General features: G+C 40.1%; 1 protein-coding gene across 10 annotated transcripts in view; it reads left to right on the top strand.

Moving 5' to 3' along the window:
• osbpl8 (oxysterol binding protein-like 8) overlaps positions 1 to 12,966 on the top strand; it is a 63,288-nt gene that overhangs the window by 37,344 nt on the left and 12,978 nt on the right. For 9 of the 10 annotated variants that reach the window (XR_014123260.1, XM_081712767.1, XM_081712766.1 and 6 more), the window contains 13 exons: positions 930 to 997; positions 1,463 to 1,543; positions 5,547 to 5,648; positions 6,087 to 6,290; positions 6,871 to 6,955; positions 7,087 to 7,246; positions 7,542 to 7,752; positions 7,951 to 8,135; positions 8,624 to 8,705; positions 8,847 to 8,945; positions 9,181 to 9,277; positions 9,435 to 9,533; positions 9,634 to 9,731. Coding sequence is in view for 9 of the 10 variants with exons in the window: in XM_081712767.1 (XP_081568893.1) it covers positions 930 to 997; positions 1,463 to 1,543; positions 5,547 to 5,648; positions 6,087 to 6,290; positions 6,871 to 6,955; positions 7,087 to 7,246; positions 7,542 to 7,752; positions 7,951 to 8,135; positions 8,624 to 8,705; positions 8,847 to 8,945; positions 9,181 to 9,277; positions 9,435 to 9,533; positions 9,634 to 9,731 (1,571 nt within the window). In the remaining variant the exon portion in view is untranslated. The remainder of the gene's footprint in view (positions 1 to 929; positions 998 to 1,462; positions 1,544 to 5,546; positions 5,649 to 6,086; positions 6,291 to 6,870; positions 6,956 to 7,086; positions 7,247 to 7,541; positions 7,753 to 7,950; positions 8,136 to 8,623; positions 8,706 to 8,846; positions 8,946 to 9,180; positions 9,278 to 9,434; positions 9,534 to 9,633; positions 9,732 to 12,966) is intronic. The other variant, XM_081712773.1, reaches the window with a different exon arrangement.

Genomic DNA, 12,966 nt, shown 5'->3' with positions numbered 1-12,966 from the left:
ATCTTTCAGAACAGCACTCATTCATATACATGCTCAGGCATAAGGCTGCTTTTAGAGTATGGACTTCTATTTACAAACACACACAGATTGTGCAGAGGACTGTTCTCATTACTAAAAAAAGGTTATTATTTTTATAATTACTCTTGGTTGTTCAGTAGGTTGAGGGGGTGCAGGAGGGGGTGCCTCCTGTGTGTGTGTGTGTGTGTGTGTGTGTGTGTGTGTGTGTGTGTGTGTGTGTGTGTGTGTGTGTGTGTGTGTGTGCATGGTGGAGTTTTATCTACATGTGCTTCTGGTCATAATATATGTATTTATGCTCACATGAGTTCTGAGTTTGGAATTCTGAAAAAAGTAAAGGAGACATAAAAGCTACAAGGCAGGACATTTTTATATCAGGAGGCCTTTTAAACAACGACACTAATTCACTGCCAGACTGACTGTTGTAAAAGAATATATATATATATATATATATATATATATATATATATATATATATATATATATATATATATATATATATATATTCAGCATGCAGGCTCAGTGCAGTTTGATGTTTCAGTTTGGTGATTTTTTTTTTTTCAAACTAAAAATCCAATTATGAGTGAGTACAATTTGAGCAATTGGGGATAAGGGCCTTGCTCAGGGGTCCAACAGTAACAACTTGGCAGTGGTGGGGCCTGAACTGGCAATCTTCTGGTTAAGAGTCAAGTACCTTTAACTTTTTAATTTACTTTTTGTTTACTGCAGCAGAGCTATAAGAAAAAGCTTGTGCCTACAAGTAAACAGCTGACCAAGTGGGGCTTAATTCTCTTTTTACACTGATCTGAAATCAGATATTTAAAGATCAGTGGGTTTTCATCCATGCCAATTTGCCAACTCGATTGAAATAAGGCTGTAAATATTTTAAATCATTATTTACTTAATTTCCACAGCTCTTGAACGAAAGGAAGAAATCTTACCTCTCAAAGAGGACTCAGCTCACTCCATATCTAAAAGCAGGGTATGGTGTACATATACACGCGCGCACACACACAGTCTCATTCTAACACTTGCCACAGTTCAAACAGGAAAAGTGTCATTGACCAAACAACTAGGATGAAATATGTGTGAACTGTCAGAGATGTTAACACAGTTAATGCATCAACAATGTTGATGTTGAAATCCCCTCTAATGCTGCCATTCTCCACCTATTGGCAATGGCTCTCTGCTGCCTCTAGTGGAGAACAATCGGTAAAGCAAAGTTATTTGACCCTAGCGCATATACATCTCTGTGGAGTTCCATCAACCAGATTGTCAAATATTATAGTTTCCTGTTGCCAAGAGAGATAAATGTTCAGCCCTGTAATCTAAGTAGTCATAAAAACACACATTGTCACCCTTCATCATCTACTGTCATTTCATGCTTCACTCTGATGATTGGTCATGTTGTGCACACAGTTTTACACAAGATGTGTCTGATTCACAGTCAGAGTCCAAACTCTATAATGGATCAGACAAGGAAGTAGTAACTACAGGCAACAAACTCACCAAGAAAGAGTCTCTCAAGGTAAGGTTTCTGGAGTCATAGGAGTTGTGGTTGTGTATGTACACGCATTACTGTCATATGCACTGTGCAAGTTTGTGTATATTATTATTGTTGTTGTTGTTGTTGTTGTTGTTGTTGTTATTCCATTTAACCAGTTTCTGGTGAACCTTGATCTCAGCAAGAGATCACAGCATTTCACCCTCACACCCTGCTAAGAATGTTTTCAGAGCCCTAGCTAGCTGATGGCTGGGAGCCTAGGAGCCTAATGCTCCCACGACAACTGGCAGTACTTTTGACTTGGCGTGCCACATCCCACTGACATTGACCTCCAGATCATTGTGCTTACTGTGCTTCTCTGATATGAGCATCATCTGACATGGCTGTATCAATCATCAACTCAGGGGCTTTTCACATACCATTTCTGTGAGAGATGGAAGAGACACACAAAGGGGAGTGGAAATTATGAACTGCTGTAATATATTTTTTTAATTTCATTATTTAGTTATTATTTGTTCTTCATCCTGGTTGGTTTTTACAACCTTCATCTGGCAAGCATGAAGCATGCTTGCACTGCAAACCTGACCATCTTGGAACAATAACATGCGGACTCAGTTTTCATAGTCCTTGGTGTCTTTAACTGCCAAACTGCCAAAATAGACAGCATATTAATTGTTCCATACAGTAGACCACTGCTACACAATTCTTAAAGATGCATATTGATCTGTTCCCCGGGATGCTTCAAGTCACTCTGATTATTCCTCGATGCATCTTATTCCAATCTACAGGCAAAAACTGAAATCCACAAAGCCTGTCATCAAAACAGTGATGAAATGGAGCAGCAGTCCATATGAGGAACTTTAAGACTGCTGTTTTGAATGTAACAATTGTAGTGTTTTTGAAGCTACAACTTGCAACCAGGACAAACTGATTGACATTGTGACATCTTCCAACAGCTTTTGTGAAGATGTGTGTGCCAAGCAAGAGTTACTGCACATACAACAATAACCATGCCATGGTTCACAGCCAAACTAAGACAACTTTGTGGCAACTTGGCAGTGGTGGGGCTTGAACTGGCAAGTATCTTAATCACTGAGCTATCACTGCCCCTGCACTTTGTGTCACCTGGCTGCTTCTGGATGTACATCTATTGGTACCTTGTGTTGAGTGCTTAGCATGTTCAGCAACTATGAGGCTGCTTTGAGACAGGATCTTCATGGCCATGCCACGGATGCTTTTTTGTCAATTCCTTCTTTGTTGAACTTCCGGAAGAATTGTCCATTCAGTGGTTTGCTCTTCAGCAGCTCTACCTTTTCATGCTTCATGGTCTTGAGTGGGTTCTTCATGTTCTGAGCAATGGTCTGTCTCTGGCTTCAATTACTTCTTGATCTTCCTGGCTTCCATCTGGAGAGAGTACTTTGCATTGTTTGCATTGTGATCTCTCACTAACCACATGAACTGAACTTGTCTTTGTCTAGCTAGATATTCTCACTTAGGCCAAGAATGGCTGAGTTCAGCACAGGACTCTAACTAGTCTGCTACCACCAACTCATCTCTTGATGTAAACATTTTCCATATCAGCCTTTGGGTGATTTATCCCTCCCATTGTGTGAAGTGTCCTTCTTTTGATCCATTTTTTGATATCCATTCTCAACCAGTTGAGTATGCTGAAACCATGAGCTACAACTGGGACAGCTCGGTTGTGGATATCACTGTTATCTTGTTCTTGTTCTTTGTACTGATCTTGGTATGTTTGTCCTTCTAAACTTCATAGCACTGGGGGACTAAATTCTCTAATCTTCAAAACCTGCCTTACACAATATGTAATGTATCTGATTTCAGCTACATTACTTGAAACCTCTTGATTTTGCACCCACCGAACTTTATCATCAGCCTAAGCATATTGTGTTTGATCTATGTTTGTAGTTTCTTGGAGTTTTTCTGGTTGTTATTCTACCTTTTCTTTCTTTTTTCTTTTTAGTAAGTAAATAAATTTTTATTTATAAAGCATATTTAAAACAATAAAAGTTGACGAAAGTGCTGTAAAGACAGGATGTATATTTAATAAGCATTTCACAAACACAAGACAATGAAACATTTTTAGGTAAACAAGATAAAAAAAAACAAAACAAATAAGACTAGATTTAAAAACAGCAACAGAGGAGGCAGCCCTAATCTTCATTGGTCGGCACAGTCTCGCCCCCGCAACTGCAAAAGCATATTGTCAAATACAGAGAAAAACAAATGACCCCTCAGAACCCTAGAACTAGCTAGGCAAAAGATGCAGGAAGTCTTGCATCAAGAGCTCTGACCTCCGATTTCTAATATTGCATCCAACAGGAATAAGCATGTTCTTTACTGAAGAGTATTTGTCTAAGAGACTGGGAAGCAGGATTAAGATATCATTGACTAGGTCCTGCAAAGTGGATTAGAGCTGATCATTATCTAATATTTTCCTAACAGTTGAATCTCCTGCAATCAGTGTAGTTGGTGGGGGAGTCTGCAGTGAGGCATACCATTCCGGTGGTCGCAGAACCAAACCCCTATGTTGTAACGTTGTGGGTGGGGGGTTCTAAGTGGGGAAGGACACTGATGTAATTATGCCCCCAAGGCTGGCATGGTGATCTAGGCACTCTAGGTGATCCTTATACTACCTGTATATGTGAGACAGGAAGGGACACAGATGGTGGATAATCTTCTGGTACATGAAGTAAACTGCCTCCATCTAGGAAATGGGTTGATATGGTGAAGAACAGAAAACCAACTTTGGCCATGCACTCATTTGGTGCCATGTATCCATAGACTGAGAAACTGCAGCAGGTTGAGTTTGATGCGCTGTGATGTCTATTGCAGTAACAGGGGTCTGTAGCATGAATCATGGTCTTCAGTGAAATTGGCGTTGTGGGCAGTGGTAGCTCAGTGGTTAAGGTACTTCCCTTGTAATCAGAAGGTTGCTGGTTCAAGCTGCACCATTGCCAAGTTGCCACTGTTGTGCCTCTGAGCAAGGCCCTTAACCCTCAATTGCTCAAATTGTACTTAGTTATAATTGTAAGTTGCTTTGCATAAAAGTGCCAGCTAAATGCTGTAAGTGTAAATTTGCCAAAGTCAACATGGAATCAAGTAAATATTAATTGTGGTGTAGAACAGATATTTAGCTTGGCAATTTTGTCAGCCAGGCAAACACAGTTACTACAGCTGACTGAGGAAAAAAGTGAAGACCTGGTGCTAGATTTTGTTAGATAATTTGCACTAGTCGAGGGGGGGAAAAAACATCTCCATAGCAACTTTTTTTAGTTTTAGGATAAAAACAATCCTCTTTTAAATCCAATCCTCACATGCTTCCTTCTCTTGTTGAAACTGTTTCTATCATGGTGGTTACAGGTTATGATCACAAAATCAAATATTGATAATTTTTTCAATTTTATGTTCTGTTGAATGCGACCAAAGAATAAATGTAGATTTGCAATAAATAAGCGTTTCTCTGTGTATCTGCATGACTTCTTATGTGATGTGAAATATGACTGCTTTTTTTGTCAATGTCTTGCGTTCCATGATTGTTATAATTATTGTAAATGACTTTGGGTTTATTATATAGCACTATATAAATATGTTTTAGATTAAAGACAACAGCAAATTGCCATGACTTTCTTTCCTGGCAAGTACACAGGAAAGTACACATTTTGACCCTCCCTCTTTACATGAAAAATTGGTAGCAGTCTTTCAAGTAAGACTTAAATAAGAAATGAAGTTAATGTAACTATGACTTACTCTGATATTTCAATATTAAACTTATTTCCCTTTAAGGCTGCCCATAAAAAAAAATCGTAGTACATAGTATAAAGTGCTGATGTACTATGATGTTTCTAAAAACTAGACTGCAATACTAACAATACTAAAGGTTTGTTATTCTTAAAAAAGAGCAACGCTATTAGACAACAGCGTTCCTTAAGATCATAGATAGAGAACATCTGTTGTAATTCATTGATTGATGTATGTGTGTTCACTTGTCTTTGTTTTTTTTGAGCAGGTCCAGAAGAAGAATTACAGAGAAGAGAAGAAGCGAGCAACTAAAGAGCTGCTTAGCACCATCACAGACCCATCTGTCATTGTCATGGCTGACTGGCTTAAGGTGGGGGAAGACGGGTGGGGTGGATTAAAATCTTTAGGCATACCTGTGGCATCGTGAGTAGCTCATTGCTCCAATTTTTGCCTCAATGGCAATGTTGGTACAGTATCTATTGCTGTTATCCCTATACCTAATAAGTGGCTTTTTGCATACATATTTTTGTAGTTTCATTTGTTTTAGTAGTTTAAAAAAAAACCAAAATGGAAACACTAATCAAAACATAACTTGCTTTCTTTGAAGTAGAACACAGGTGTGCTTTATAAGTGAAAGTTGTGTCTCATGTTTTATAGCCTTGGGTTAGAGCTATTCATATGCTGAGATTATTTACTTATTTTTGTCATGACAAATATTCTCTCTCTTCCTCTCCCCATTTTAAGGAAGCAGTTATCTCTCTTAACAATTCTCTCTCTCTGTGTCTGGTTTGGTCTCTCTCCATATCAGATCCGCGGGACCCTGAAGAGCTGGACAAAATTGTGGTGTGTGTTGAAGCCAGGTGTGCTGCTGATCTATAAGACCCATAAGAATGGGCAGTGGGTGGGCACTGTGCTGCTCAGTGCCTGTGAGCTCATCGAGAGACCCTCCAAGAAAGATGGCTTCTGCTTCAAGCTCTTCCACCCTCTTGAACAGTCCATATGGGCTGTGAAGGTACAAGCAGAACCCATTTCAAACTCTTCACACATACTATTGGTACTGGGGAGACGCCAGTGCCTTCTTCAGCACTGCAGCCAGGAACAACCATGTTTGCCATCCGGTGTCAACCAGAGGTGGATGGGTTCCCCTTCTGAACCTTGGTTCCTCTCAAGGTTTCTTTCTCTAGATCTTCGAGAGTTTTCCTTGCCACTGTTATCTTTGGCTTGCTCATTAGGGGCGTGGACCTGGAATCTCTCTGAAGTTGATTTCTTTAAAGCTGATTTGTGATAACACTTGTACAAATTACTGTACAATTCAATTTAAATTTGAACAACCAGTATAATTTTAATTCAATATACAATTAGTATTCAGGGTCCTGTAGCAGCTTGCAGTCAAATTTACAGTCTAAACCAATATTGTAGCTAAAGGCATTTCCCTAGTTTGGCTAATCACTGCCTAACCATTGTCGTGGCAAACCCATTAAGATGATTAGTACTGGTTCTAATCCTGTTTATTGTGGTTTTATTAATAGTTCGGTACTTTAATGCATTTGTGTGTGTGTGTGTGTGTGTGTGTGTGTGTGTGTGTGACTCAGGGCCCTAAAGGAGAGGCTGTTGGCTCGATCATACAGCCATTGCCCAGCAGTCATCTCATCATCCGTGCTGCCTCAGAGTCCGATGGTTACTCTCTCTCCCCTTCACACATATATACCTATCAGCCATGCTAAAGATAGCTGACACAAGTTGTGCATATGGTACAATACAGACATACACAATCAGACATGTGTGTTTGTGTATGTTTTTGTCTTAAGGTCGCTGCTGGATGGATGCTCTAGAGCTGGCTCTGAAGTGTTCCAGTCTACTGAAGAGGACAATGATGCGGGAAGGCAAAGAGGAAGCAGGAGCCTCTGCTGAAAACACGCACATCCAACTGTACAGTCTTCTCCGGGCACACAACTTGCATGGCTTCCAGTAAGCATTCACTCACTTATTCTTGTATACAGTGTCTTTACAAACCATTAACCAAAGACAGATATGTTATTAGATGTTTAATTAATGTTCTCTTTGGAATGACATTTGGCCTTAAGAAATATTTTAAACAGTAAAAATAGGTTTGTACGTTCTAAAGCACATAGACATAAGTTCAATTAGACTACTTAAAAAGAAGATGAGTCAATCTAACTAGCACAGTTATCTTAGGAAGAAGAGGATTGTTGAATATAATGGTTACTAATGCTTTCTATAACAGAATTATGTAATCCCTTAGGTTCAACGACAGTGAACACTTTAAAGATTTGGACCTGTACTCAGATAAATCTGACCGAGAGAATGAGCAGGAGGTGGAGGAGTGGGAGAAGAGCGAGGAGAGTGACAGTGACACCAGTGAACGACAAGATGACTCGTATGCTGACATGGACAACACCGAGGCCCTACAGGAAACAATTTACCTTGAGCAAAGCCATGAGGAGCTGGGGGAGGTGGGTAAGGGCGGCAGGGCTGTGTTGGTATATGTGTTTTTTTGTTTCTGAGTTGTGTGTAGATGATGGGTTGGATCTTTTTAAAGTGGGAAAGTGAAATAAGTAAGAATATGAGTCACATGTGAACCTGTGGATGAATCTGTTTGTTGATTTGGTGGGTGTGTACCCATCTTCCTCTCTTTTGCTCCTTTCTGTCAGGCTGGTGAGGCATCTCAGACAGAGACAGTGTCAGAGGAGAATAAGTCTCTGATTTGGACACTGTTGAAGCAGGTACGGCCGGGTATGGATCTGTCTAAAGTAGTGCTGCCTACTTTCATCTTGGAGCCAAGATCCTTTCTTGACAAGCTGTCTGACTACTATTACCATGCCGATTTCCTGTCAGAGTGAGTTACTGTGCAAGGACACACACACACAAATATATTGTCTAACTGTGCAACAACTACTACTCACGTGATCCTAGGTTACAGCATGAATCCAGACAAATCCAGGTGCATCATACTGATGGAAGGATCAAGCAAGCAAAATGATTCCATATAGCCATTTTGGTTGGTAGTGTGATGGTGTGAGGAATGTTACCCTGAAACATGTTTTAGGGCCCTTGATGCCACAGTGCAACCTTCCTACACAACATGTTCATTATCTTGTAGAATGCATGTCCATAAAACTTTGAAGGCCAAAAGTGATGCAATACACTATTAGATAGGTGTATCTAATAATAATAAACTATTAACTATATATTATATTAACTATATATAAACATGTACATAAATACAAGAAAATTCAGACTTCAACAGGGGTTAAATGGTTGTGGAGGGGTTTGGTAGGAGTTTTTGTTTAGATGGCTTCATGGAGTGCTTTGCGCTTTTCTCAGAGCTGCAGTGGAAGAAAATGCATATAACCGCATGAAGAAAGTGGTAAAATGGTACATCTCTGGATTCTACAAAAAGCCAAAGGTAAAAAGCTTTAGTGTAGGGTAGAAAACACCAAAATGTTTGCTGCATGTGACTTATGGTGTGTGTGTGTGTTTGTGTGTGTGTGTGGGTGTGGGTGTGTGTGTGGGTGTGGGTGGGTGTGTGTGGGTGTGTGACTGGCAGGGTTTGAAGAAACCGTACAACCCCATAATTGGTGAAACGTTTCGCTGCTTGTGGATTCATCCCAAGACCAATAGCAAAACATTTTACATAGCAGAGCAGGTACACACACACACACACACACACACACACACACACACACACACACACGCTTACACACAGCAGAACAGCTAAATGTAGCAGAGCAGGAAAATGTACACACACACCCACACACACACACACACACACAGTGGAAAGCAGGTACCCTATACATAACATACTGTCTCTGAGGAGTTCATTTTGGTAATATTGTTTACCGAATATTGTAATATTGTAATATTTAGTTCTTTTGCTCCAGGTATCTCATCATCCTCCAGTCTCTGCCTTCTATGTCAGCAACAGGAAGGATGGCTTTTGTCTTAGTGGCAGCATCCTGGCCAAATCAAAGTTCTACGGTAAGAAATCCGACCTCTATCTTTCTCTTACTCACTCTCTATCACACACAAAAACACACACATGCACACAGGCATGGACAAAGAGGAGTTGCCCCTGTTTCACTGTCTTATTGCAGGACATCCATGTTCTGTCAGTTTCATTTTGTTTATTATTCAGGAAATTCACTATCAGCCATTTTGGATGGTGAAGCAAGACTGACCTTTCTGAATCGTGGAGAAGATTATGTCATGAACATGCCCTATGCACACTGCAAGGGTCAGTTTGCTCACACACAAACACACACACACACACACACACACACACTGAACCATATACTCACACACATGCTCACTCACTGTGTATTTGTCTCTCTCAGGTATCCTGTATGGCACAATGACCCTAGAGCTTGCAGGACAAGTCACCATCACCTGTGAAAAGACTGGGTATAGTGCTCAGCTGGAATTCAAATTGAAGGTGTGTATGTGTGTGGAGCTGTGTGTGCATACTTGTAAATGTGTGTGTCTGTAGGTCACAGTAAGCAAGCTTGAAAAAAGTAATATTTAGTCACGGTGACTCATGAAAATCCACACTCAAAGTTATCTCCATCAGCTTATATTATAGAGTACCATTCAGAATGTAATTCATTTATACTTTGTATTTCTTGGTTTATTGAGAAACCAGTGCACTTAATGGAACATACATTGGTTTTTAAATTGACTGATTTTGTGTAATATACAATGGATTTTATTCATATGTATTGATTGTTAAATATATTTTTTTGCATATTAATATTGTTTTTTTTTCTTTCTTGCTTTTTAATTATATGTATTATTAGAACACTGTTAGAAAATGCCTGTTTTTTTATTTTAAAAAATTCTGGTTACATTTACAGTAATGGCATTTAGCAGTATCTGTCATCCAGAGCGTCTTACAAAAGTGCTTTGTCATCTACTCAGACAATGTATCGTAGCAATTTCAAATAGGTTAGAGTGTAAAATAGCATTAAACTAAGATACTGCGTATCAGCCTTTGACTATTGTCATCATGTAGGTGAGCGTCAGGCTTTTCACTCTGATTTGAGCAGCTACAGGAAACCAGTGAAGCAAAAGTAACAGTGGGGTAACATGAGCGAACTTGAGACGCTTAAAGACCAGCTGGCCTGCTGCATTCTGGATCAATTATAGAAGCCCGTAGAGGAAGACCAGCAAGTAGCAAGTTGCAGTAGTCAAGCTTGAGATGGCAAGAGACTGAAGAAGTCAAAGTCAAATTTATTTATATAGTGCTTTTTACAACACACAGCACAAAGCAGGTTTACAAATGTATGGGTCCAGATCCCTAATGAGCAAGCCTAAGATGACAGTAGCAAGGAAAAACTCCATGGGGGAGATTAAGGAAGACGCCTTGGGATGACTAAGACTCAAAGGGGAACCCATCCTCCACTGGGCGGCCCAGCTAGTAACCATGCTTTATTATACTATTTTAGTCCAAGTAGTCACATCATTATAGATGTGGAGGCTCAGTTACTCTAGTGGGACTAGGTTTGAAGGGCTGTTTCTGACATGGCAGCATCAGGTCGTCTACAGGTGTGATTGGCACATTTTCTTAGATGCTAATACTTCCATGCTAATACCATCCCCTTTGACAGACTCATTCAGCCAGCTCTCAGTAAGGACTAGAGCACAGCAGTTTCTCACCTCCCATTTTGTTAACTCCAACCTGAAATAGTCCATCTTATTTTTCAGTGAGTGTATGCTTGTAAGCAAACCAGTGGCAGCGTTAGCCTGCATGGTTTAGCGCTCTGCGCGTACCACGCTTCTCTTTCCGAATACAGTGCCTGCATCTCTGTATCCATAGTATAGGTACAGGTAAGCGTGTTATGCTAGCATCTCCTGGTGCACAGAGCAGCCCAAGGTTTTTCAAAGTATCCACGTTGTCTTGATTTGATGGTTCTTGATTTGGTGTCTGTCTGTAATATCAGCATGGTTTGATGATCATAGATCAATTTCTCCTGACTATACTGGTCTTTAACAGGTTTTTATCATAAGCCAATGCAGCTGCAGTCAACGCAGGTGCTGCCATATTCTGAGGGACTTCATAGGAAAGGGCGCATAAGTGATTAATAAATGGGATTGGGAACAAGAATGTCACTACTGCATGTGTGTGTGAATTAGTGGGTGTGTCCTTCTGGCTGGGTGCCTGCTGCACTATGACAGGTTGAAGAAGTTGAGCATTAGTGTTGAGCCATTAAATGATATCAGCCAGGCATACTGAATGGAAACCTGAATGAAGGTGGGAAGGAAAGAATTACTGTATTATCAGCATAGCAATGGTAAAAGAAACCATAAGAAGATATTACATCACCAAGAGAGTATAAACTGAGAAGAGGACCCATCACTTGAACCAGTTCCATGCTGAACCAGCAGTTCCAAGGTTGGACAGAACGGAGAGGAGGATATTGTGTTTTATTGAATCAAAGGCTGCATAAAGATCCGGTAGAATCAAGACAGATCACAGTTTGACTGTTCTGGAAGGAAGGAAATGGATCCAGCAGTCAGTTAGTCAGGAGTTGAAGGATATTATCTGTGGAGAGGGGAGGAAAAAAAAGCAAGCAAGAGAGTTAGATGCAGGGGTGTGTATACTGGTGGAAAGAGTCAAACAGACGAAAAAAGACTGATGGATTCCTGCAACCTTCTCAAAGAAGGTGACAAAATTCTCCAAGATAAAAGAGGAGTGGGTGGGGGAAGATGTGAGGGGGAAAAATGGTTAATAAAGAGCTGTAATAAAGAGCTTGGATGAACTAGATGCTGATTATTCTATTTTATCTGTAGAGTAGTATGATTTTGCAGATGAGAACTTGGAAAGGATAGATTGGTATAAGTGGTCTAGTTGAGATTTCTTCCACTGTCTGTCTGCAGTTCTTATTTCTGTCCAGTAGCAGTTACCTGTTGGCCAAGGGCAGGTGGGGCAGATACCAGCTCCATGCCATGTCAAAAGCAATATGCTCCTACATTAATCAGTGTAACCTTTTATTGTAAACTTACATTGCAGAGATGTCTATTTTGCTGGCTGCTGACCACATTGTAGTTGTAAATAAAAACACAAACAAGTTTATCTGTCCACGTCAAATATGTGATGAGGTATAGGCAAATCCTGTATCCCAGTAAAGTACTGACCCAAAAAACTTTGTTCTGCCAATTAACATTGTTACCTATCCAGCCACACTTGTTCCTTTTACAATGTCAAGTACATAGCCTAACTAGACAAATATAAAGCAAATGTTAAAACCCAGCAGGAGCACCAGCTATTTCAGACACTTTGTTCCATGCTTGATTGCTTTTTTAATGTCTGTTTTTGAAAATCCTCTCTGAGATCTTGCCATAAGACTGATTTCAGAATAATGATTTGATTAAATGCTCCAAAGGCTACTGATTGACTGCCATCCAGCAAAAAAAAAAGAAAAGAAAAAATACACTACCATGATACAGTGCAAAAATGGAAAATCTTGGCATAACTGGGGGCAGGGGTAGCTCAGTGGTTTATGTACTTGACTTGTAATTGGAGGGTTGCCAGTCCAATCCCCACCACTGCCAAATTTCCACTGTTGGGCCCCTGAGCAAGGCGCCTAAGCCTCAATTGTTAAAGTTGTATTCAGTCATAATTGTAAGTCACTTTGGATAAAAACGTCACCTAAATTATGTAAGGTTGGTAC

Source organism: Electrophorus electricus, chromosome 4, assembly GCF_041902795.1.
Source record: "Electrophorus electricus isolate QZ-2024a chromosome 4, ASM4190279v1, whole genome shotgun sequence".
Classification (NCBI taxonomy): Eukaryota; Metazoa; Chordata; class Actinopteri; order Gymnotiformes; family Gymnotidae; genus Electrophorus; species Electrophorus electricus.
This window is presented reverse-complemented; position numbering and strand designations above follow the sequence as displayed.